This window comes from Mauremys mutica, chromosome 1, assembly GCF_020497125.1.
Source record: "Mauremys mutica isolate MM-2020 ecotype Southern chromosome 1, ASM2049712v1, whole genome shotgun sequence".
Lineage (NCBI taxonomy): Eukaryota > Metazoa > Chordata > Testudines > Geoemydidae > Mauremys > Mauremys mutica.
In genome coordinates, this window is record NC_059072.1 from 121,726,552 (window position 1) to 121,753,346 (window position 26,795).

Sequence of the window (26,795 nt, forward strand, 5' to 3'; positions counted from 1 at the left end):
ACCAAACTTTGGAAAAGAAGTGGCTAAATTGGAGAAAGTCCAGAGGAGAGCAACAAAAATGATTACAAGGTCTAGAAAACCTCTGTCCTATGAGGAAAGGTTGAAAAAAACTGAGTTTGTTTAGTCTGGTGAAGAAGACTGGGGTAGGGAGCATGATAACAGTCTTCAAGTATGTGAAAGGTTGTTGTAAAGAGGATGGTGATAAATTATTCTCCTTAACCACTAAGGACAGAACAAGAAGGAAAAACTGTAAGGGTAGTTAATCACTGGAACAAATTGCCTAGGGAGGTTGTGGAATCTCCATTATGGGAGGTTTTGCCTCTCTTCCCCCCTCCCCCTTTTCTGGCTCTTATAATGCAACCATCACAATATTTGAGCACCTCAGTCCCACTTCGACAAGGTCTGACTGTTAGTTTGTTGTGCTGCATCATGGTAACCAATGTCAATTGTAGGTAAAGATAGGTGGGAACCAAACCTCCAGTTCTGACCACCCACTGAACTATGGCTTGTTTCAAATCCGGATCTGGATGGGAATTTTACAAACCGAATCCATCTTTAATTCCAGCTCCGATATAACATAGGCAATAGAACTGGTAGAAGATAAGTGGCTGACCTCACACTACGCATGCGCTAATCTGCTCCTGGTTCTTCTGAGACTCTTAGGAGGAGGCATCTACTAATTTGTTGTAACAGACTGACGCAGCCTTACATGCAATCGTTTTGTGAACTGGCTCACATACAGAAAACAGGGCCAAATGTGTTTGTTCAATGATCTCCAGACTGCTTCTTACTCAGCATGACAGTGTTTCATATGTTATGAAGAGTTGATTCCATTTTTCTGTTCACTCCCTTAGTGATGAGATAGTGTCGTCAGTCCAACCCAGAATTACACTAATGGAACAAAATGTAAGACAGAAGATTAGCACTGACGAGAGTATACTTAATTTCCCATTACATTCCTTATAACCTTTGCTTTATTATGGTGAAAATGATGTCAGTCTCCCTAAAGTTGTATTATTAAATCTTAGATGACTGCCAAGAGTCTGCCTTGGAACACTGTACAGTTCACGTTGTTATGTTCCCCCCTCACCACCTCCCACCATTGCACTATAGGAACAATTATTTTCTCCTAACTCAATGTGTATGTTTGTTTTCTAATCACTTATACTGAACAGTAAGTATCACATTAAGAGGACTTGGAATTGTACCATCTGTACCGTAATCCTGCCCTCATTCTCTCTGTATCTCTATGAACCCCATAATGATATGGTCTGACTGCTCTCACAAGGTAAGTAGATTCATAGATTCCAAGGCCAGAAGGGACAACTGTGATAATCTAGTCCAGGGGTTCTCAAACTTCATTGCACCACAACCCCGTTCTGACAACAAAAATTACTACACAATGGCCCCAAGAAGCCTGAGCCCACCCGAGCCCTGCTGCTCCTGGGGGGGGGCAAAGCCCAAGCCCCACAACCCTGGGCAGGGGGGCCCAAAGCTTAAGCCTAAGGGCTTCATACCTGGGCCCCACTGCCCCGGGCTGAGGCCAAAGCCTGAGTCTCGGGTGGTGGGGCTCAGGCTTCGGCCCTGGGCAGTGGGGCTCGGGCTTCGGCTTTGGCCCTGGGCCCCAGCTAGTCTAACGCCAGCCCTGGACTCCCACTTTGGGGTCCTGACCCATAGTTTAAGAACCACTGATTAGTCTGACCTCCAATACAACACAGGCAATAGAACTTCCTCCAAATAATTCCTAGAGCAGATCTTTTAGAAAAAACATCCAAACTTAATTTTAAAATTGCCGGTGATAGAAAATCACAACGGTTGGTAAATTGTTCCAATGATTAGTTACCCTCACTGGTAAATGTAGGCCTTATTTCCAGTCTGAATTTGTCTAGCTTCAATTTCCAGCCATTGGATCATGTTATACCTTTCTCTGCTAGACTGAAGAGCCCATTATCAAATATTTATTTCCCATGTAGGTACTTATAAACTGTAACCAAGTCATCGCTTAACTTATATTTGTTAAGCTAAATAGACTCAATCTATCACTATAAAGCATGTTTTCTAATCCTTTAATAATTCTTGTAGCTCTTCTTTGAACTCTCTCCAGTCTGTCAACATCCTTCTTGAATTGTGGATCACCAGAACTGGACACAGTATTCCAGCAGGAGTCACATCAATGCCAAATACAGAGGTAAAACAATCTCTCTGGCTTTGGCTACACTTGCACTTCAAAGCGCTGCCGCGGCAGCGCTTTGAAGCGCTAAGTGTAGTCAAAGCACCAGCGCTGGGAGAGAGCTCTCCCAGCGCTGTCCGTACTCCACCTCCCTGTGGGGAATAACGTACAGCGCTGGGAGCCGCGCTCCCAGCGCTGGGGCTTTGACCACACTGGCGCTTTGCGGCTCCGCAATTTGCAGCGCTGGAGAGGGTGTGTTTTCACACCCTGCTGCAGCGCTGCAAATTTGCAAGTGTAGCCAAGGCCTCTGCTGCTGCTTGAGATTCCCTTGTTTATGCATCATCCTTTTGACCACAGCATTGCAGTGGGAGCTCATGTTCAGCTGATTATCCACACCAAGTCACAAATCTTTTTCAGAGTCACTGCTTCCCAGGATAGAGTCCCCCATTCTGAAAGCCTGGCCTACATTCTTTGTTCCTAGATGTAAACATTTACATTGAGCTGTATTAAAACACATATTGTTTGCTTGTGCCTAGTTTACCAAGCTTGTGCCCAGTTTACCAAGCGATCCAGATAGCTCTGACTCAGTGGCCCGTCCTCTTCATTGCGTGTGACTTGTGACAGGGTCACCCTCCTGCTCCTGTCTCCTTTCTAGACCCAAACTGCTCAGAGAACATCTTGTAGTCAAACACCTTCTGCAATTTATTTACAGTGTTGCCCACATCACCTTTACAAACTTGTGCATCTCTGTATTTACAAGCATATAGTCCTTAGCTCACTCAGCCAAGAAGGAGGGAGACAGAAGGTCTCTTCCTCTGAGAGATCTCATCTGACTCTCAAAAAACCTATCAGACAGACAGAGAGACACTCAGCCTGAGCACTTCCTTCCTGCGCCTTTTTACTTTCTGGGCTAATTAGCCTTTGGGGCTTTCCTCAGCCCATCCCAATCCATCAATTAGACACAGTTTCCCCCCTCAATGTCCCCATTGGAAGTGGACCAGTGTTGGACAAAACCCTTCATCCCTACACCACTTACCTAACCAGCTGTTAAATTCCAGAATCATCTGTCTTCCTTCACTTCATGGGACAGGAAGGATCTCAGAGAAGATAGCTCCCTGAAGTAATTTATTACCTTGAGATATCCCCTGATACAGTGTCCTTAGTGCCAATAGTACCATCAGGATTAAGCAATACTTGGGTAGGAGACAACCAAGGGAAACCAAGATGCTTCAGGAAGTGGTCCTGGACATTCTGTAGGTAGTACCTTTCCCTTCGAGTCAAGATTTCTGCATGGTGTCGGGGGCAAAGTGCTGTCTTTCAGATGAGATGCAGCACTGAGGTGTTGCCCAGTTTTAGTAATTAAAGAAGCTATGACACTGTTTGTAAGAACAGATGAGGTAAGACTCCATTGGCATTACACTGGTGTGAGCCTCATGTAACAAAGTGGAGAGTAATCTTCAACTTTGGGTTAAATTCTGTGCTAGTTTTCAGCTCATGGAACCCTGCTGGATTCAATGCAGTTTCAAGAAAGGATAGATTTTGGTCCTCTGTGTCTCACTCTCCACTGGTTTTCACATTGACTCATCATTGGCACCTGTGCAGAGTGAATACAAAGTGGGTGTAGGATGCTACATATCAGAACATTTTACACCCAGCAGGCCCAGATGTAACTGGTGACACAAGGTGCAGGGCAGTGGAGAATCAGCCCCTATAATTTACTTAAGTTACATAGACAAACACCTGTCCTGGATGGTCTAGATAATACTTAGTCCTGCCACAGTGCAGGGGAAAGAGCTAGAGGACCTATCAACATTCCTTCCAGTCCTACATTTATATGATTCTGTGATTGTGGCAATTAAATTACTCATGATGCATATCTGCCATTAACTGAATTACACAGTGATGGATACCCAAATGTATTTTAAAATATTTCCATTCTGTCTTTTTTATACAGTTCATTTTAATGGAAACTCCTTTTTGTGTCCTGAAACCTAAAGTGAAATAGCACCTAGAGAACTTCCTCCATAGAGGAACACTGTGGCCCTGAATGCAAAGCTCAACACTAGAAGGCACCAAGGATTGTAGAAGAAAACACACAGTAAGTGTAAATTCAGTTTTGCATTATAGTTGACATCAGGAATCACTTGGAAAGTTCTATTCAACTACAGTAGTCAATACAAAGATATAATGAGAGGCAAAGTTTTCTAGCAATAGTTGGCAACTAGGAGTGAGGACTTCTGGGTTCCATTCCTTATGTCCAGTCATCCCCTAGTGACTCTCTGCATGTGGATCTTGCCCTTTGATTGTTCAACTAACTCTTTGGTACTGCCCCCCTTCCTCTCCAGTCACTCTCAAAAGCCCTTGTAAGGTCAGGCATCTACAGCTTGGGAGGGGATGGGCTTGGAGTGGACCTGGGGTCACTGGAAAATTAAAACCTAAATGAGATCCATATCCATTCCAACCACAGGGTACCCCACAACAACTCATGGCACTGTTGGTTTCCTGACAATGCTACCTCCTGTTGCTCACACCCATTAGCTACTCCAGTACTCTTTGGTGATGATCCTCCCACGGGTGCTTGGATCCATCAATGACTGCCCCTGGAATCCCTTTGCCACAGAAGGGCTTTCTATAGCATGGAGGGAAAGTGTGGGCTTTAAGAGGTGAAAGGGGATGGGAAAACAGTCCACCTCTCCACAGGAGATGGGATAAGGCAAGAGCTGTGTATGTGGGCCCTAGACTGTCAGGGCGCAGATGGGAATAGCATAGCATGGAAACCCCTTTCAGGAATGAGGAGATTCCATTAGTGGTGGAAATTTGGCAGCGCGACTCCACTGAAGACGGAACTGAATGCCATTGCAACTGGAGTAGAGGGCAGCAGCTCCTAGCACCATTATGGAGGTACACAGCCTGAGTGCAGGTAGCCCGGGCATCATGACTTCAAGAAACACTCCCACTGCACTTGTTCCTTTTTGGGTGTTAGTCAATGTAGCTCAACTGACTTCAGCAAAATTATGCTGATTTACACCAGCTGATGATCTGGATCTTTGACTTCAATAGGACAGTACTGGGCCCCTATATGGTTAACTTTGTTTTGTTAAAAAGTATGAAAATTGTACAAGATGGCTTGTATGAAGAAAGATAAGACATCAATAAATTCTCTTAAGGACTCCTCATTAATATTGTCTGTTTGAAGGATAAGTCACAACTCATGGAAATACCAAACCAAAGCACGACCTTTTGGACACTACGATGTTGAATTTCGGGGCTGATGTATGCCAACAAATTTCTACATTTCCAATAAAGGAAATTCCCTTAAGTTTTAGTGGTTCAACTTTCCTTAACTTTATTCTGTAATAAAATATGACATTGTTGAAATTCTAAACAAGTTGTAAAGTTACAGTCATTAGAATGGTAGAGTGCAGTGGAGCACGGTTTGGCTGTGTTCTGCCAGTTCTAATGGAAACACGAAGTGTAATCTCAATTACATTCTTGAAATTGTTTCCATTTTTCATCATAGTCATACAGGCTGTGTCACTTTACACAGTAACAGCAGCTGGCACTTGTAATATTATCTCATGTTGTTCATTTTATTTGTATGCCTTAAAAAACAAAAAGATAGAGTAAAATTCTGAGAAGTCCCAAAGTGACCTGGGAGCCTAAATCTGAAAATGGGACTTAAGCTACTAAATAATTTAGGTGATTTTGAAAATTTTCCCCATTGTGATTTTTTTATTCATTTACATCAATGGAAACAAAATCAGGGCTTAGTTCTGTCCCTGAAAGGTTATTACCTATTGTCTTTCCAGATAAGGGCAAAATTGGACTAGAAGGGGCTATTGATTTGCTAGTGTAAAAAGAGGACAATGGGGTTGCATGGACCTAAACCGAACATTGTCCAAACACAGTCTAAAAGGCAGGACATAAATACAGCAGAGATGAAAAAAGCAATGTCAGCTATGCTATAGAGGCATTTAAAAGATGTTGGGTGGATTGCATTTGGTGGGGTTTAGATTTAAAAGGATAAAAAAGGAAATACATGCTATTTTGGATGAACGTTCTATTGCTTAAAGGACACATGATTGATTTAAAAACCTTTAACTCTTCTTAACATTTATAACTGGAAAAATTTGCAATATTAAAAGAACTCCTCTCATGTTAAAAATCAAATATACAGTATGTCTTTGCCTAGCACCTTTGATTTTAAAAGAATTTTAAACATCTAATTTATTTTTCAGTATTTACACAGTTTGTTTATTTTTTGTATTTCTGTGATCTTGGATACAGAAACCAGAGTGCTCAATTTCACTTTTGTTTGAAGTCACTTGCTAGTAAATTTCAGATACTGTAATGTTTCATTTGCAAATACTGCAGGAAATTTTTTAAAAAAACTGTTTTATTGGAATAATTGTATCTTCATATTAATAGAACCACTTCTATTGATTTTAGGATTTGTAAACCATAGTGAAGGATGAAGAGGAAGGGAAGGGTTTTCAGGGATACTAGGTCTTGGCTCAGATTTGCCCTGATTGCAGTCATCAATTTAAATCCACCAGTGTTGCTGCACCAATGCAAACTACTAGTGTAGACAGGGTAAACTGCTCTAAGCCACAGTTTTTGCACTCATCTTCAAGCAGGGCTAAGATTTAACAATGCAAATAGTAGCTTTATTGGTTACATTCGGTGTGTCATTGGTGCAGCTATACCATTAGCTGTCCATTCATGGCTGGAATTGGGACAAATCCCCAATGTAAATAAGGTCTTATTTCTTGGTCACTACCACTTCCTTTTGGCGATTTCTGAGGTTTGGGATTTTCTCATGATTCTCTCCATATTCAGTTCCTCTCTATTTAGATTGCTCTGTGCTCTTTGTTGTATATAGCATATTTCCCACAATACTTTCTCCATAGAAACAAATTAAAAAAAAAAGCTATGGGAACTATTTCAAATTGGATTTTGTCTCTAATGCTCTCTCTCTCAACAAATACTTAAAACAGCAGTTTTCACCTGGGGTTCCATGGCCTGCCAGGGGGCCACGAGCTGGTTGCAGGGGATTCATGAGTCCCAGCGCCTTGGGGGGCAGAAGTCCCAAGTCCATGGGCACAGTTGGGTGGGTACTGCAGTGCCTTAACCAGAGGGGGGCAGCTCCAGGGGCAGCTCCACACCCCCACCTCCTCCTCTTCCACCCCTCCCCCCTGAGAGTCCGCCCCAGGCCAGGTCAGAGGTGGGAAGCTGGAGCCAAGCAGTGCAGTAGGGCTGCTGCTCCGGCTGGTGCCATGGAGTGGGCAGCTATGGCACTTCCCCATCTCCTCCCGCTGCTGCTGGTGCCCGGGACTGCGGCTGCTCCTCAGCTACCAGCACCCTTGGGCAGGTAAGTCGACCAAAATTACGTTGACATGTAGCCACCACAGTAATTATATTGCTTTTGCATGTCCACACTATACTCCTTGTGTCGATGGTGCGTGTCCTCCCTAGGAGCGTTTGCACCAATTTAACTGTCAGTGTGGGGCATTGTGGGATGACTTCTGAAAGGCAGCAGCCGTCAATGTAAGCAATGCCATGTTTACACAAACACTGCATTGACCTAATTATGTTGATCTAAGCGCCACGCTTCTCACGGAGATAGAGTTATTAAGTCAGCGTAGTGGGCAAGTTACATTGGTAGGAGCTACATTTGTGTAGATGCTTATAGAGTTAGATTGATGTAACCTACTTTATGCTGACCTAACTCTGTACTGTAGACCAGGCCTGACTCTTAGGCTCTCATTTAGGAACTGATCCAAAGCCCATTCAAGTGAATGGTAATCTTTCCATTGATTTTAATGGGTTTGGATCAGGATTTTAAGCCACTTCTACATTACAAAATACTTTGGTATAACTTATGGTGCTCAGGGGTGTGACATAAGTTATACTGACCTAAGCACCAGTGTAGACAGTGCTACATTCTCCTGCCAACATAGCTACCACTCTCACGGAGGCAGGAGTTATTAAACCAACAGGAGAGCTCTCTCCCATCAGCTTAGGGCAGGGGTGGCCAATCTGAGCCTGAGAAGGAGCCAGAATTTACCAATGTACATTGCCAAAAAGCCACAGTAAGCAGCCCCCCATCAGTTCCCCCCGCCCTGCTCCCAACGCCTCCCACCCACCAGCAGCCCCACCGATCAGAGCCTTTCCCTCCCTCCCCACACCTCCGGATCAGCTGTTTCATGGCGTGCAGGAGTCTCGGTGCAGGGAGGGGAGGCAGGAGGAGCAAGGGCACGGCAGGGGAGGGGGCAGGAAGGGGTGGAGTGGGAGCAGGGTCTATGAGAGCCAGGGGTTGAGCAGTGAGCACCCCCTGGCATGTTGGAAAGTTGGCACCTGTAGTTCCAGCCCTGGAGTCAGTGCCTATACAAGGAGCCGCAAATTAACTTCTGAAGAGCTGCATGTGGCTCCAGAGCCACAGGTTGGCCACCCCTAGGGTGACCAGATGGTAAGGGGAAAATATTGGGACTGCCGCAGGGGTGTGTGTGGTTTTTTTTTTTTACACTCACCCATCCGGGAGTTCGGTGGCAATTCGGTGGAGAGTGCTCAAGTCGCGGACAGTCTTTGGCGGTATTTCAGTGGCGGGTAATAAACCTTGCCGCCAAAGATGGAAGCACCCGCCACTGAAATACCGCTGAAGACCGTCCGCAACTAAAGGACTCTCTGCCGAATTGCCGCTGAAGACCAGGAAACAAAATATCAGGACAAATAGCGTCCTGACCGTACTCTGGTCGGGACGTGGGATAAACTCCTCAAAATCGGGACAGTCCTGATTTTATCAGGACGTCTGGTCACCCTAGCTACCCCTGGCTTAGAGCATCTTCACCAGAAGCACTACAGCTGTGCAGCTGCGCCGCTGTAAATGTTGTAGTGTGTAGACAAAGCCTTGGGCTCTCCTAATTCACAGGGCAAAAGTCAAAGGCTTTTGAACGAAAACCTATGTCCACCCCTCTGCCAATGTCTAAAGAAGTCTACGAAGGGGTCAATTATAGTAGCTTCCCTCTTACTTTAACCTACATCTTCTTCCAGCCCCTCAGTGCATAATTCACATCAGCACAGACTCCCGCACATATGGCTAGCGGGGATGTAAGTGAGCACGAAGTGGAAAATGAACACAACTTGCTCCAGTGGCTTCATCACCTCCGACTTTGGCCCATTGACTCTACCGAGGGAGTTTACAAGTGGGTATAATATCAGTAGGAGCTCGCGCTAATTCACTGCTGGGGGCAGCGGGGTGGGGGTGGGGGGGTAGAGGGGATCCTACCAGACTACACTCCCCTTTCGGGGATGCCAAACCGAGTGCGTGATGGCTGGGCTCCCTCTGCTCTGCGCGCTCCCATCAGGGAGCAGCCCCTGGAGCTGCGCTCCGCAGCGCCCCCAGGCCGCCCCCACCCCCCAGGGGGGTAGTTGGCTGGTGAATGGGGCTGGGGCACAAACGGGCTGTAACGTTGCTCATTAAAAATGAAAATAAAGGGTCTGTGCTGCTTCTCATCCGCCTCCTTCTCCCTCGCCCTGGAGGCAGCAGCAGCAGCATCAGTCCGCTCGCTCCGCTGGGTCTCTCTCTTCCCCCGGGGTTGCTGGCTGGGCTAGCAGACTGCAGTAGTAAATACCTGGCATCCCAAAGATTAATCCCCAGGAGCCAGACGCCTGCCAACGCTCCTGCCTTACCTCCGGGTAAGTCCCTTCTGCTGAGTGGGGTGGGGGGAGGTGGATGGGAAATCAGATTGGCTGGGAGGAGGGGAGACAGGGAACCTGCCCACAAGAGATGGGAAAATGGCAGCTTTTTTCTTCTTTTTCAGAACAATATTACATAAGGCAATTTTTACCATGCCTGCCCCTAAAAATAACCCCTGGATTTAGGCAGCTTTATGCTAGTTTCCTGATTCCAGCTCCCTCCCCCATCCTAAATTCCACGTGCGGGATAGTATTTAAAACACGCGTGTTTTAAAATGCTCCACGAATAAGAAAAAACCTCAAATAATTTTCACTGCATGAACGATGTGTGTCTCCGTGTGGGGGAGTGTTCTGATATGGAGATTATTGTTCTGATACATGCAGGCATGGGGGGGGGGAGAGCCTTGAATTGATCTTGAGAGAGTTTTTCTTTAGATTGCTGATTATGATAATAAAATGACAACAATTCCTGCGTGGCTTTGAAACCAATCCCCCATTCCTGAGTATAAAACAAGGAGCACAGACTTTGGCAATGATTGAGAACAGAACACTTTACTAGACCTGGGCAGGAAATGGCTTTCCCATTCCACAAAAATGTTTGAGGTATCAAAATATTTCCCCATCCCAAATTGTGACGAAAAGTCAACATCTTGGAAATTTTCACAAACTGGGAAAAAAAATCAGGAACAAAATGGGGGTCAGGTCAACTAAACTATTTTGTTTCAATACATTTGAAATGTTTCTTTTCAGTTCTGACTATTGACCCCCGTCCCCTAATAATTAGCTTAAATTTCAAAACAAAAAGATGTTTCAAATAGAAAACTGAAATTTTTAATTTAAAAAAGGCCCAAACAAAATATTTTGACAATTTTGGAAAAAAAGGTTTGATTTCAACAAGTTGGCTTTTTCCAATGAAAAAAATGTTTCATCAAAAAATTCCAAACCAGCACTATACTTCACCTTTTGAAGACTCTGGAGGGTGTTGGCCGAAGCATTTTAAAGGGGCTATTAAAAATATTACATTACAAGAGCTACAACCTAATTTCTCCACCCATTGTATATCCCCTCTCATAATCTCAAAATGGCAAATAAGTGGACAGGGCAATAAGGACAGATCTGAAGGACTCCCATTTAAATAGAGTGTGACATAGGAAATGAAAGATTTAAGCAATTTTTTGTTGTGCATTAACATGTGTGTGTCTCCATATCAAATTAGCTCAGAATCTGCCCTCCCAGGAAATGTCATGATCACAATACTATTTTAAACACTAATGAGAACATTTTGAGATTTTATTTTGATCCTGTTAAAGGATATATATATAAATAAATAAATATTATATATATGTATTTTATATATATATATATATATATACACACATTCAGAAGCCCATGTTACGATTTTTCTTGTAAAACTTTCTCTGAATTAAAAAAAAATAAAAAGTGAAATGCCAAGGAAATGCCTAGTGGAAATTTGTCATAGTAACTCAACGTAGCTGAAGGTTTGATGTACATAAGTAGATGGAGGGAAACGAAGCATGGTATTCTCCTATGAATCTGAGGTTTCCACTATCTCTTTCCAAAGTGATAGGGTAACAAAATAATGGAAAAACATAAAAACTGCTTATATCTGAATCCTCTCAATTTTTTCCCCCAAGCCTTCAAATTATACAATTAAATCAGAGCACAAGTCTAATCCCTTTTAGAAAATCAAAACCTTTCGAATCTTGGAAAGTTTGCACTGCAAAAACCTAGATTCAACATCTGAATCCTTCTGGATCTAGCCAAATTTTAGCTACAAGCTCCCAAATTCTCATTTCTGAATCAAGAACAAGTGTAACCACTCCTACTGCACCAAAATATTCTCAACCATAATGAATAGTGGCACAATAGTACTGCAAGATCCTGGATCTGGCATCTGGATTCAGCTGGATCTTTCTAAATTTTGGCCCTAACCTCTACAATCTAAATAGAAAATAAGGATAGTTGCTCTTGCTTTGATGGAAAAGTCTGAACCCTGATGCATCCCATTCAATAGCATTGGAAAAAATAGATATCTCATACTTAGATTCTGCTATTTTAAATTTCCATATACTAATTCTACTTTCTAAATAGAAAACAAATATGTAGTAGCTCCTAGCACACCAAACAATCCAGATACTGTAGAAAATGGGTGCAGCAGCACCACAAAAACCTCTTTCTGGCACTTGGCACAGTTAGTTTTTCTTTTTTGTCCCAAAACTAAAAATTCTACCCACTTAAAAAAAAATCCTGCAAAAAAGTGCAGCTGCTCCGATTCATTTTTTAATGTGCATTAAGAGTAGACTTATTCTGTATTTTAACAATAGAATTTGGGAGCTCTAAGCCAAAATTTGGCAGGATCCAAGTACATCCAGTTTTTCCCATATCCTCACGATGATGTGCAAAATTGCAGTCTCAAATGCAGAGCTATGTTCTTTACTAATACTGTTTTCCAAAGCTGCATCACACACGCCCTTTTGAATTTTGACCATCTTGGGGCATATTGATTATTTTAGAATAATCACCTGATGATCATCTGTGCAGCATGATGCAACCCCTTTGTATCATAGCACTTCAGCCCAGGAAAATGAAAATAAATGCAATCTGGAGGAATCCTGGAGGCCCTGGGATTGGAGCTTCAGGGGTCTAAAAAATTGGTGCCTTTTGCTTGCTTGTCTCTTCCCAGTTTCCTGCCCTCTTGAGTGTGTGAGAAAGACAAGGAAAGTTTGTTCACTTTGGAAACTCGATAGGAGGCAGCAGCTGATCTTCCCATCACCAGCCTAAAAATAATCCACTCCAGGGTTTGGAGCTGCTTCACAAAGTGGAGGAGAATCCTGCCATCGGAATGATATTGATCACATAGCGCAACCAAGGGAAAACTGGGTTTGATATTTTGTGTATGTATATATAAAGGTAAGCTACAGAGTTTGATCTAACATCCAGCAAAGAAACGGGGCATGCAGCAAGACCCCCCACTGTTATCTCCCACTAACCTTCTCCTTCCCCTTATGTCTGTGGGACAAGACTTCTCTTTGCATTTTCCTGGGGATTACAGTTCAAATCTGTTTAACTTTTCCTTCTCAAACCAATATGCTCAGACTTTAACATTCCCAACTGCTGATGCTTTCATGGTTGTTCATAGGGTTATGTTTCTTTTTTTAAATTGATTTTACGATTGTCCCGTCCTAATGTCTGAAGTCTAAATCCCAGCTTGTTTCACAGCAGACGGTGTAGCATGCTACCATTTGAAACCGCACAAACTGCTGTATTAAGAAGTTTCCAAAAAAAGAAGCAAGCAGGAGAATTGTATCTGAGAGACAGCTGTAAATATTTACGTGAATTGCTTTTCAGTGTCAGTTTTATGTTTAGCTCGGCTTCAGCTATAATCCTATATTTTCCTGAACATTCATTAATGTATTCAAAAATGTATTTTCTGTGCATTTGCGGTCTGATCAAAACCCCCTTAAAGTCAATGAAAATCTTTCCATTGACTTTGAATCAGGCTCTTTGTATATATTGCTAAGTGCTTTGAAAATAGTAGAGTAGCTAGAATAATTAATTTATCACCTAAGGGCCCAACATCATCTGAACAGTGGTTATCAGGCTAGCAAATATCTTTAAATTATTTGCTCCTGGTTGAAATAATAATAAGAAAAATATAATATATAGGATCATTTTTGATAAAACAAATACATCTCAAACTGTAAGACCTTTACTTCCAGTCTCACCAGACTGATAACAGATAATCTAAGTTCTGAATAGCTCAGACTGTGTTATGCAGAGTCAGGCAGCGTTAGGGGGAAAAAAAATTCAAACAAAAAAAAGTTTACGTTAGAAAAGGAAAAGGATTCTGGGAAATACTCTGCTCTCTGCACATTGATCCTGTGCACACTGAAATCAATGGTAAAACTCAGGATCAGGCTGACAGTTACACCCATGAAACCGGGTTGATTTCAGGATTTGCCCTTCTTTGTCAGAGATCACCGTAGACTTTTCTTCTGCTTCTCCATCACCTTAATATTGAGAAATGCTATAACGACAAGCAAAGGTATGGCCTTTTATAATGAATCAGCTGACTAGCAGAGTCAGCCATTGAGTACTTTTGTAAATATCTGCCTGTTTAATCTATCCATCCTGTATATATAATAAAAAACAGAAAATGTACATCACATGCAAGACAAGGAAGAAAACAGAGGTTAAAAAAACCCTGAAAAAGCAATGAATACATGGATATATTTTGATCCTGGGGTAAAGACATATTGGCTATTTGGTTAAAGATCAAAAGAAAAATAACTTTTGACATAGAAGTTCAAAGGATTCCTGCTCCAAGGAACAAGGAGTACTTTAGGCCCACATTTTACTCTCTTTTCTTAATAGTCACAAATGCCTTGCAGTTCATAGAGAACAAAATCATAATCCAGTTAAAATAAGACCTGTGACTATGGAGAACTATATTCAACATTTAAGTGTCACTTTAAAAAAGTTTTCCCCCACTTTGAAAAAGTTTTAGATTTCATAAACATTGTATAAAATAAAGTGTTGCCCAGTTAGAATTCCCAGGGCTTTTGCACTCATCTTGGTTTGATGTGTGGGGTCTTAAATATTATCCACCATTTCCTCATTGTCATCTTCACAATCCTTTATAAAAAAGGTATCTCAATGTCTGGCTCATTTCTTGAAAATCACCATTTGATGATCCTTAAATGGAGCCTCTTTTCAGAGTCACCAAGTTCCTTGGTACGTTACAAAGTTTAGGATAAGAGTGACATGTTTTCATTATCATGTCTCTGTAATGAATTGGCTTTTCTTCCCCCTCAGCCTTCTTCTCATCCATGGCAACTATTTAATCCTGAACCACATTTGTAGCAATTGCTGTTAACTACAATACTATCAAGCTTTGTACCGCCGTCCAAAACCAGAGAGGCCCATCTTGCTAGCCAGTGGGAGTTTTACAACAAAATCTCGAATGTTTAGTGGCTGCAGGTTTATTTTTAGGCATTGCAGGGTCTCTCTGCCTTCCAGATAACTTTCATCAAAGTAAACCAACAAGGCGTCAGATTTCAGAATGAATAAAAAGAGAGCTGAAAGCATATCGTCCCTGAAACCGGCTTGGGTCCACCCTTTCCATCCTGCCAGCCTCCACCCCTCTCTCCAGCCTTATTTCCTTTTGTCTTTTGAAGTATTGCCCATCTGGCCAGCTAATAGTTGATTGCTTAAGTCTGAGTACTTGACTAAGACAGGGACATAAAACGGAACCAAGTTTCAAAGATTATTGGTCTGATTTAGCTTGCAGTCAGAAACATGAACAATAAGGAAATATGGTGAGAGGTCTCCTCTGGTAAAACATAGTGTGGAGATATAGAGTCCAGAAAACTCAATAAGGAGACTCTGAGTTTCCATGGAATGTTCCCCTCAGTTGAAAAGGAGGATATTACTGAGGAGTCAGTGGGCTTGACATCTCAAATAATGGGGATTGTTGAGGCCTGGACTCTGTAGCCCTACAGAGAGCCCTCCTGATGGCTGGGTCCCTCATCCTACATGGCTTTCTCAGGAGCCAAAAGGGTTAGCAGAAGTACAGGGCAGCAGTTAATGCTGCTTGAAGAAAAAAATCATACATAAACTTTTCAGACCGAATGACACACAAGCATTTATGTTCACCCCTTTTGTCTTCATCACTTCAAGCACACTGTCTATGGCAGGCAATGATATTCCTGCGAAAAAATTCAATGAAAACAAAATTGAAAAAAAAAATCTCAAAAATAGCCCTCCCTCCCCCCATGCCACTCACTAATTGCAGTTTCCAGTTGCCAAAATCCTAAATGTTTTCCATTTGGGGGGCATTCATTTTTTTTAATGAAAATCTGATTCCCCCACACCCCCCAAGAGTTCAATTCCATGTAATTGAAAAGCCCCTTTCCATCAAAAATGTTTTGATGGAAAATTTTTGACCAGCTTTACCTCTCTGCCTAGCTCTTCAAAGAGCCACACATGTCCACTTCTGTTTTATTTCTATAGCTATCTCCCTTTAATATGGGCTTGCTAAATTAATGAAATTGTACTTCAATTATTATTTTGTTTGCATCGTCAGTCAACTTTGGATTCAGTTTTAGATCTGTATTTTCAGCTATATTCTAACTCTGCTTGACACAGTTGATGGAACTGGGGCAAAGGTAACTTTAATCCACCTTTTTGCTCTTTGATTCCTTTGGATACCAGGGCACACCATGTATGTAGAGCAGTTTCAGGGCTTGATAATGGCTAATTTTCAATGAAAATAATTTCACTTGAAAATTTTTGACCAGCTCTAGATTTTTGTGAAGACCTGTAACAGGACTCAGTCACCACTTTGTGGCTACATCTCGGCATTAGCTCTCCCCCAGTCAGGCACCCTCTTTTTTGGTCACTCACCCCATGGTCTCTCTCTGGGCTCAGGGGGGTTGCCTCTTTGTGATTCTGCCTTCCAATCAGGTCACTATAATCCTCTCCTTCTGGGATATCAAAGTCTCACTAGAGAAACTGTCTATCTGCAGTCCCAGGCAGCCTTCTGATCTACTTCCAAGCCAGTGCCACTTTCCGACTGGCTGGTAGGAGAACCCAAGCACACCCATTAGTACAGGTTCCAGCCCAGGAAACCTGTGCCCAGCAACCAGTCTGCTCAAGCTGTGATTCTGTTGCTGTTTTCTTGGGCTCTGTCCTACCTCACTTCTCTGTCTCTTGGCCTACCTCTGGGTTTACCACTGGAGCTTCCTCCACTCCTTCTCAGCTTCTTGCTAGAGTCTAGTCCAAGGCAGGATCCCAGGGCCTACTCTCCCCATAGAACTCCTCTTTCTACCTAACCAGCTCCCCTCCACTCTAGGGAGTACTGCAGAGCTCCTACATGCAGCCCTCCTCCTATCACCAACTTTCTCTCTTTAAAAGCCTCCCCCAGCTGGACTTCCTCAGTCCCTTATCAATCCCTGGCTCTCTTCCAGGTGCAGTTTATACGGTTAATTAGCCTATTTTGCCTGTTCAGACCTTGTGTTGGGTGGAAACCCCATCACAGGAACAAAAGTTAAATAAAACAGTTTACTATAGGCCTAAAAGGACAGATTTCTTACAGCCTATATTTAAAAGAAAATGCTGAACTGAACACCATATGTTACCAGGAGTAAAACAAATTAAGAAAATAACCTGAATAGAAGCAGTTAAAACCCCCACCAGAGCTGAAACTCTGGAAACGTGGAAGACAACTGGAGAAGATTTAAATAGTACATGCTGTGTGATCATTGAACACCACAACCATGTATCTTGGAGGTCAGAAAGTGTGCTAATTTATGCCAAACAGTGGGTTTTGTGAAATAAACACTTGAGAACTGGACTGAGACCATCAAACTCAAATGTTACAGTTCCTTTTTTATTATTCAGCCTTTTTAGTACCTATAATACCCAATCTGTAACTGCAGATTTTCTCTGCCACTTCCTAAGAGAAGTTCCACTTCCTTATTTGGAACAGTAAACCCGTCTATATAGTTCACACTGTGAATCAGTTGTTTGTACAAACTTTTGCAAGTGAGTACTCTCGAAATTTCCTATAAGATTAATTCTCTCTCAACATGGCCTTTTTCTTTCATGACCCCACAAATATAAAGAGTTTATAAAAGAGTGATGTGCATTCAGTAGTGCTACAGCTGGTTGCAAATTTGCTGTCAAAACTTCTTTTCAGTAGAAAATACCTTTTTTGACCAAAGATATTTTTTTTCTGGAACATTTTTGTTTTGGTCAAAAACATTATTGTTTTCAACAAAAATATTTTTCAAAAAGTTGTTTCATTTCAGTGGGTAACAGAACACTTCTTCTTCTTTTTCTTAAAAAAAACCCCAACACTTTTTCACTGAAAAAAGGGACAAAAAGGAAAAAAGTGAGAGAAGGTGGGAAAATGCCCACTGATCTGACTTTTTTAAAATTCCCCTTTTTTCAAAGGGGAGGGAAGTGTGAGAAAGTGGCTTTTTTACATTTTTCTCACTTAAAAAAAAAAGAAAAAATTGAACATTAAAAAAAATTAAACATATTCCTTGAAAAACTCCAAAATATAATGGAAACAAAAAAAAATCTTTCAAATTTTTCAGTAAATATTTTGACTAGCTCTACTAACGTCTGTTTATGATATTGTCATTTCCTGGGTGGAGCCTGAACTGCTCAACTGAGTGACACAGGCCCTAGACAATAACAGAAAATCTCAGGCTTTATGTGTCTGTGTTTTTGGAGCAGGAGAATCTGAGTTCTATCTCTGCTATCACCACGGATAGCCAAGTGGCTGTGGTTTGCAGCAACAATGCCAGGGAAGGTATTAGATGGCTGTAGGTTTGCTATAATAGTGTTGCAAAATTAGGCTGAGACAGATATGCAATTTCCTGCAATATCTTTGGGAGATCTCACTATTCTAAATGTATGTATCATTGTGAGCCAGGGTTTGTATGTAATTCCATGGGGCTGGGGGGCCACACCTCCTTCAAGAACTAAGAACAATGGGGCAAATTTGCTCAGGTTGTAACACCTCCAGAGAAGTAATACCGCTTGGAGAGGCTCGCATATACTAGTTCAGACTGGATTCTCCAGAGACCAACAGACAAGATAAATAGCCTGAGTTTACACTGAGTTTACACAGAGCCTGCTTTCTGATCCAGGAAATGGACAGGACAGTCTGTCCAAGGGTGGTGGCGGGGGGCAATACTTACTGGGAAGGGTTGGAATGACTTTGGCCTACTAAGGTCCATAAGACTGATGGGTGACATCTGATAAGCTTTTAGCATGCGTATAGCAACCTTTATGGTGTTTTATATGATTTCTCTATAGTGCTTCCACCTTGCTTAGAGCTGTGTGGTGACTTGCGACCTCTGCAATTATGCTGTACATAAGCCTTCAAAGAGAAAGCAAAGTGCAGACCGTACCCTGCGTAGACAGTCTGTCTCGCTGCAATAACACAATGTGGGCAGGGGCCTGTGCAGCCTGGAAAACTCCAGTCAGGAGGGAGAGAGACATTGGTCTCTACCCAAGAGAGGTGATGGCTGAGGAGCCTGGAGGCTAGATTGGGTGCCCTTGGTGGAGCACAAGGGAGAAATATGGACGCAATTGCCCTGAAGTGTGACATATGTATATTATGATTGTTTTGAATATTTTTTGGAAACATCCAAGATTAGCCACTGGCAGAGATCGGATATGAGACCATACAGACTACTAGTGGATAGATACAGGCTAGCTGAGTATCAGAGGGGTAGCCGTGTTAGTCTGGCTCTGTAAAAGCAGCAAAGAATCCTGTGGCACCTTATAGACTAACAGACGTTTTGCAGCATGAGCTTTCGTGGGTGAATACCCACTTCTTCGGATGCAAGTGGTGGAAATTTCCTGGGGCAGGTATATATAAGCAAGCAAGAAGCAAGCTAGAGATAACGAGGTTAGATCAATCAGGGAGGATGAGGCCCTGTTCTAGCAGTTGAAGTGTGAAAACCAAGGGAGGAGAAACTGGTTCTGTAATTGGCAAGCCATTCACAGTCTTTGTTTAGTCCTGAGCTGATGGTGTCAAATTTGCAGATGAACTGGAGCTCAGCAGTTTCTCTTTGAAGTCTGGTCCTAAAGTTTTTTTGCTCTAGGATGGCCACCTGAAGATCTGCTATTGTGTGGCCAGGGAGGTTGAAGTGTTCTCTTACAGGTTTTTGTATATTGCCATTCCTAATGTCTGATTTGTGTCCATTTATCCTTTTCCTTAGAGACTGTCCAGTTTGGCCGATGTACATAGCAGAGGGGCATTGCTGGCATATGATGGCATATATTACATTGGTGGACGTGCAGGTGAATGAACCGGTGATGTTGTGGCTGATCTGGTTTGGTCCTGTGATGGTGTTGCTGGTGTAGATATGTGGGCAGAGTTGGCATCGAGGTTTGTTGCATGGATTGGTTCCTGAGCTAGAGTTACTATGGTGCGGTGTGCAGTTGCTGGTGAGAATATGCTTCAGGTTGGCAGGTTGGCAGGTTGTCTGTGGGCGAGGACTGGTCTGCCACCCAAGGCCTGTGAAAGTGTGGGATCATTGTCCAGGATGGGTTGTAGATCCCTGATGATGCGTTGTAGGGGTTTTAGCTGGGGACTGTATGTGATGGCCAGTGGAGTCCTGTTGGTTTCTTTCTTGGGTTTGTCTTCCAGTAGGAGGCTTCTGGGTACACGTCTGGCTCTGTTGATCTGTTTCCTTATTTCCTCGTGTGGGTACTGTAGTCTTGAGAATGCTTGGTGGAGATTTTCTAGGTGTTGGTCTCTGTCTGCGGGGTTAGAGCAGATACGGTTGTACCTCAGTGCTTGGCTGTAGACAATTGATCTTGTGGTGTGTCCGGGATGGAAGCTGGAGGCATGAAGGTAGGCATAGCGGTCGGTAAGTTTTCGGTATAGGGTGGTGTTGATGTGACCATCACTTATTTGCACCGTGGTGTCTAGGAAGTGGACCTCCCGTGTAGATTGGTCCAGGCTGAGGTTGATGGAGGGGTGGAAGCTGTTGAAATCGTGGTGGAATTTTTCCAGAGTCTCCTTCCCATGGGTCCAGATGATGAAGATGTCATCGATGTAGCGTAGGTAGAGAAGGGGCGTGAGTGGACGGGAGCTGAGGAAGCGTTGTTCCAGGTCGGCCATAAAAATATTGGCATATTGTGGGGCCATACGGGTGCCCATAGCGGTGCCACTGATCTGGAGATATATATTGTCAGCAAATTTGAAATAGTTGTGTGTGAGGATAAAGCCACAGAGCTCAGCAACCAGGTGTGCTGTGGCATCATCAGGGATACTGTTCCTGACAACTTGTATTCCATCAGTGTGTGGGATGTTTGTGTAGAGAGCCTCTACATCCATGGTGGCCAGGATGGTGTTTTCTGGAAGGTCACCAATGCATTGTAGTTTCCTCAGGAAATCAGTGGTGTCACGGAGATAGCTGGGAGTGCTGGTAGCATAGGGTCTGAGTAGAGAGTCTACATATCTAGACAGTCCTTTAGTGAGAGTTCCAATGCCCGAGATGATGGGGCGTCCAGGATTTCCGGGTTTGTGGATCTTGGGTAGTAGATAGAATAACCCTGGTCGGGGCTCTAAGGGTATGTTGATTAGTTCTGGTGTTAGTGTAGGGAGTGTCCTGAGTAGATGGTGCAGTTTCTTAGTGTATTCCTCAGTGGGATCTGAGGGAAGTAGCCTGTAAAATTTAGTATTGGAGAGTTGTCTGGCGGCCTCCTTTTGGTAGTCAGACCTGTTCATGATGACAACAGCACCTCCTTTATCAGCCTCTTTGATTATAATGTCAGGATGGTTTCTGAGGCTGTGGATGGCATTGCGTTCTGCACGACTTAGGTTGTGAGGCAAGCGATGTTGTTTTTCCACAATTTCTGCCTGTGCACGTCGGCGGAAGCATTCAATGTATAGGTCCAGACTGTCATTTCGACCCTCAGGAGGAGTCCATGTGGAGTTCTTCTATGTGGAGGCTAGCTGAGGGCACTCACTTCACACAATTAACATTTCACTCTCTTACGGAAACTTCTGGTCCCAACGATCCATCTCTTCCCCAGTGAAGGAAAAGTCCAAACATCCCCTCCCCTATTCAATCTCTGAAACATGGTTTCTCATGTCACAATCCTTTTACTCAGTTTTGGAGCTGACTAATTGGATCTCACTGGCCACAAAGAGCTAGTGATTGAATACGCATTAGAACCCAGATCCGCCTGCCTTCTAATCTCAGTCTAACAATCAGAGCATGATAGCCTGCTCAGCTGTGTGAGAATGTAGTCATATTGCTTGTGGGAAAAGGAAGAAAATTCCCAGCAGAATTACCATGAAACTTCTGACCCTCCATAAAGATTAGGCAACAGCATTTAAGATTTTCTGCAGATTACCATTATGTTTCTTTTAAAGGGAAACATGTCAGGATTAAAAAAGAAAATAAACAACCTCCATACGTTTTTAAAAAAATCCTTCTGTATCCTGCTAATAACTTAGTAGATTATTGAAACAGAACATATTTTTAACATTATATTTGGTTTTCATTATTAACCAGTTGGAGTATTATTTGCACTTTAGTCCTCGTTGGCAGAAAATCTCTAATGGTCATAGTACATTGTTGAATGTAGATGCTGGGCCAAATTCTTCAGTGAAATCTCACTGATCACATGGGTGTAAATCAGCATTTAGGCCTTGATCCTGCAAACATTTAGGCACATGCTTAACTTTAACGATGCAAATAGTATCATTGATTTTGAAAAGATTACTCATGTGCACAAAGTTAAACCCATGCATTTGAGTTTGCAGGATCTGGGCCTTAATGTGACCCGCAGTCATTCAATTGCTGGTTTTCCTCAACCAGTACATTGCTGCTGTGTTTGAAAAATGATTCAATTTATTAAACACTTTTCAGAAGACCGGCATTTCTATTCAAATTAAATTTTGAAAACCCTTCTAGCTCCTTGTTTGCTTTTATTAAATGAACTAAAATGAGGGTCTCACTGAGGCTCACAATGTCCCTTTAAACTTGCATGTACTCTTTAAAAATGCTATGTTTGTGTTCATTCTAAGGAGATTCTTGAGCCAAATCATGCTTGCCTTATTTGAACAAATAATGCCATTTGAAGTCAACAGCCCTATGTGTGTGAGTAAGGCAAGCGGGATTTGGCCTGTTGCTAAGACACCAAACTCAGCTAACCTTGTTTTTTCTTACATTTTGTGTAGTCCGAGTAATTTTTTATTATCCTGATTCAGCAAGACACATGAGCACGTACTTATGTCCCATTGACTTGAATGGGAACTCGGCATGTGCTTTGCTGAATAGTGAAGTACTTATGTGCAAGCAAATATGCTTGGCTGAATCAGGAACTTTGTGGGTTATTCTCACCAATGTCTTTAATTTAAAAAAAAATATTTTAAAAGAATTAACAATGTCACCAACCAAGCATTCATGAATAATCCTACCGTAACAAATTAGTGTGCATATGCTGGAGGGAAAGAAATCTGTAAGGAGCCATTTCATTTTCAATCCTGCTTGATTCTGTTATAAACGGTAATGAGTAGTAAGGTAGAGGGCTCGCACTGTAGCCATGGAACAACAAATCCTAAGAAGGGAGACTGCAGAAGACATACTGTGGTATTTTTGAGACTCCATATCTCTAATCCAACCAACAATTACACATGTGCTTAGCTTTAGGCACATTGACATTTTTGATGAAAAATGGAAACAAGGTTTTAAAACATGTTTTGGTTTCCTGACCATCTCCATTTTGTATTTGGAATATTGAATATGTGCAATGAGCTGTTCATGAATGTGATGGAGATCAACATTTATTTGCAGTATGTATTCAGTGGATAATTTTAATAGTAAATAAAGCCCTGATCATGGAAACACTGATGCACACTTTAGGGTAACTTTCAGCATGTGTATAAGAGTTTGCAGGATCAGAGTTTACGTATGTCTAATAAATTATTCTCTTTGAATAATTCTCTTTGAATTAATTTGCTCATAACTAAAAAAGCCTCAATGATGCTGTTTTAATTTTGTGTTTAACTAAAAGAAATGTAAAAAACTTTGGTGATCACTTTGGATGTTTTACTTTTTTTTGTTTCTCTTGTGTTTTGTCTCTAGTTTGTAATAATCAGGCTGTTTGGAAGCAATGAAAGTCGCATTTTGTGGTAATGACAACGCTTCTGCCTATGACATCAGTGCTGGTGTCCTAAAAAATGTCTGCTTCGTGGATGCCCTCAACCTGGTTCCCCATGTCTTCCTGTTATTTATCACCTTTCCAATTTTGTTTATTGGTGAGTAATCCAGCCATAGGCCCCCCCATCCTCGAAACAATCATACATATGCTTCAAGTCATGCATGCATACATGTTTGCAGAACTGGAGCCTTATTATGTTATAGGACTGGTGCAATCCATTCAGTTTAGATATTTTCATTACTTTAGGCATCATGAGGAAGAGATGGAATGGAGATCCAGTCAAAAGGGGGCATGTTGAAGAGAGGTTAATGCAGAAATGGGCCTGAACCAGAAGAGTTAATGTCAACCCTCTTTCATTTGTGGGAATTTTGGGTACACATTCTGAATTTTACAACATGGGCTTACCTTTAAAAGATGGAAGCTAACCAGAAAATCAGATCCTAATTCTCTCAAACTTTGGAGAAGTTTGTCTCCAGGTTCGAACTTGGCAGCTGTCTCTATTTTTAGAATATAAGAGTTAGGACATGAGATCTATCCTTGAACTTTGACTGAGTTTAGAGCTATTCCAAAATTTACATCTTGGGTCTGTCTGTATGATAATTATATGAAGCACTGTAGAAAGGATAATTCATTCTCATGCCAATGTTTGTAAACACGAATAAGAGATGATAAATCCATCCCTAGAACAATTTCTCCCATCGACTCAGCGCGATGTAGACACCACAATAAGTCAACCTAAGCTACATTATTCACATAGCTGGAGTTGTGTAACTTAAGTTGATTTAACTTTGTAGTGTAGACCTGCCCTTAGTTCCACAGTTTCAATTTAGTTCTTATTTAATCAGAACCTGTTTGCTCATCTTTTGTTCTAACACACACAACTCCATGTTCCTCACCACTATAGAAACAATGCAGAACTCCCTATACCTTCTGCCAACGTTGCTCAACTTTTTTATATATAATGGACTTTGCAATGACACAGACTTTCAGAGACCCTGAGTAACAAAAGGGAGCACAACAGTTCTTTTCAGCCCATTCATTCCTCCTCAGGCCTGAGAGGGTGACTGAATTCATTTTTTTAAATCTCTCTTTCTAAAAGCAGTTTCATTTAAAAGGGTCTCGCACAAAGTTATCAAAAGTGGATATTGGTGTGAAACAAACAGCACCGTTTAACAATAATAATTCTCCACACTTCTATAGCATCTTCCATCTGAGGATCTCAAAGCACTTTACACACATAAATAAGGTAAGCCTAAGAATGCCTCTAGGTAGATGAGTATCTCTAATTTACAGACGAAGGAAGTGAGGGACAAAGACTAGACTTTCCAGGTCTGATCACTCCATTTTCAGAGAGGAGTGTATTTGCAATGGCAATAAAGTGACCAGACAGCAAGTGTGAAAAATCGGGATGGGGTGGGGGGTAATAGGAGCCTATATAAGAAAAAGACCCAAAAATCGGGACTGTCCCTTTAAAATCGGGACATCTGGTCACCCTAAATGGCAATAAAGCAGCTGTGCAATGTCAGATGAACCACCTGCAGCAATTATTTCTGACCACCATGCCCTACTCGGGTGTATACTGTGTGCAGATTACATTCACTGTCACTTCATTGAGGTGGGCATGTGGATAGCCTCACATTCAGACACAGTGGCCATCAGGATGGCCCAGCTTTCTACTAGTCCTATTCCCCTGGTCTTTGGACACTTCTGCTGGAGGATGAGACTGATCAGGAGCTTCTGAGAGCTCACTGAGGATATGATAATCCTCAGCAGGCCTGGGATGAGGATAATAAGCTTTGTCTGACTAAGGTAATTATGTCCTTCCCAGGTCTTGAGGGTGAGGGGAGGGAGATAACAATTGTATAGCATTTGGAGAATTTACTGAGTGTCTTCTTATTGTCCGTTTGCTCTAGCCTTTCCTGCCATTCCCATTCTTTGATTAGTAGGGACAAGATGATATGGTCATTCAGGACTTGTCAGTCTATTAATTGAATGGGGGGTCATGGTGGATTTGGGGGGTCATGGTGGATAATCAGCTGAAATGAACTGTGGCCAAAAAAGCTAATGTGATCCTGGGATGCATAAATAGGTGAATCTCTAGTAATAGAGAGGTTATCTTACTTCTGAATTTGGCACTGGCGCGCCTGGTACTGGAATACTGTGTCCAGTTCTGGTGCCCACAGTTCGTGGAGAATCTTGATAAACTGGAGAGGGTTAAGAGATGAGCCACAAGAATGATTAAAGGATTAGAAAACATGCCTTCTTGGGATAGACTCAAGGAGCTCAATCTGTTAATCTTAACAAAGAGAAGGTTAAGGGGTGACTTGATTACAGTCTATAAGTACCTACATGGGGATCAAATATTTGATAATGGGCTCTTCAGTCCAACAGACAAAGATATAACACAATCCAGTGGCTGGAAGCTGAAGCTAGACAAATTCAGACTGGAAATAAAGTATAAATTTTTGACTGTGAGGGTAATTAACCATTGCAACAATTTACCAAAGGTCGTGGTGGATTCTCCTCAATGACAATTTTTAAATCAAGAGTGGATGTTTTTCTACAAGATCTGCTCTAGGAATTATTTTGGGGAAGTTCTATGGTCTGTGTTAAACAAGAAGTAAGACTAAATGACCACAGTGGTCCTTCTTGCCTTAGAATCTATGAATCCATCTCAGTCTTCGTGACATTCTAGTGTGCAATCCAGAGCAGTGTGGGACTGTGTCACGTCTGCTGTGCAACGTGGGGTGTCTCACAATGCTTTGCTTCTGTAGCTCCTAACCTGGGCTCCTCACAAACAGGATGCAGGTCACAGCCTGAGTGTCTGTGTATAGCCACAGCCCTGGTCCAGCAACTCTGATCCCAGCAGCCAATCAGCAACACACCAGCCACAGTCTGGCTTCCAGCAGCCTTGGTTACTACTTGCAGAGTGACCCCAACACACTCCCAATCCTGGATTTCCCCCCAGAAACGTGTGTTCTGCACTGTCCAGCCCTCTCCTGAACAGTCCAGATATATTAGGTCCATTGCCATTCTAAGTGCATCAATATACAACAGTTTGCTGCCATAAAAGGAGTTACCCACATAGTTCCTTGCATTAGTTTTAATTAAAGAATAAAATTGGTTTATTTAATGACAAAGAGATAGATTTTAAGTGCATACAGGTATAACACATTAAAATCAGAAATGGTTACAAGAGAAATAAAGA

At 42.3% G+C, this 26,795-nt stretch overlaps 1 protein-coding gene across 1 annotated transcript in view; it reads left to right on the top strand.

Moving 5' to 3' along the window:
- Positions 1 to 9,793: 9,793 nt before the first annotated feature.
- The window catches only part of ABCC9 (ATP binding cassette subfamily C member 9), a 123,164-nt gene continuing 106,162 nt past the window's right edge, over positions 9,794 to 26,795 (top strand). Inside the window, exons 1-3 of the mRNA XM_044998576.1 lie at positions 9,794 to 9,865; positions 12,570 to 12,796; positions 23,512 to 23,684. Coding sequence (XP_044854511.1) covers positions 23,540 to 23,684 — 145 coding nt within the window. The 5' untranslated portion in view covers positions 9,794 to 9,865; positions 12,570 to 12,796; positions 23,512 to 23,539. The remainder of the gene's footprint in view (positions 9,866 to 12,569; positions 12,797 to 23,511; positions 23,685 to 26,795) is intronic.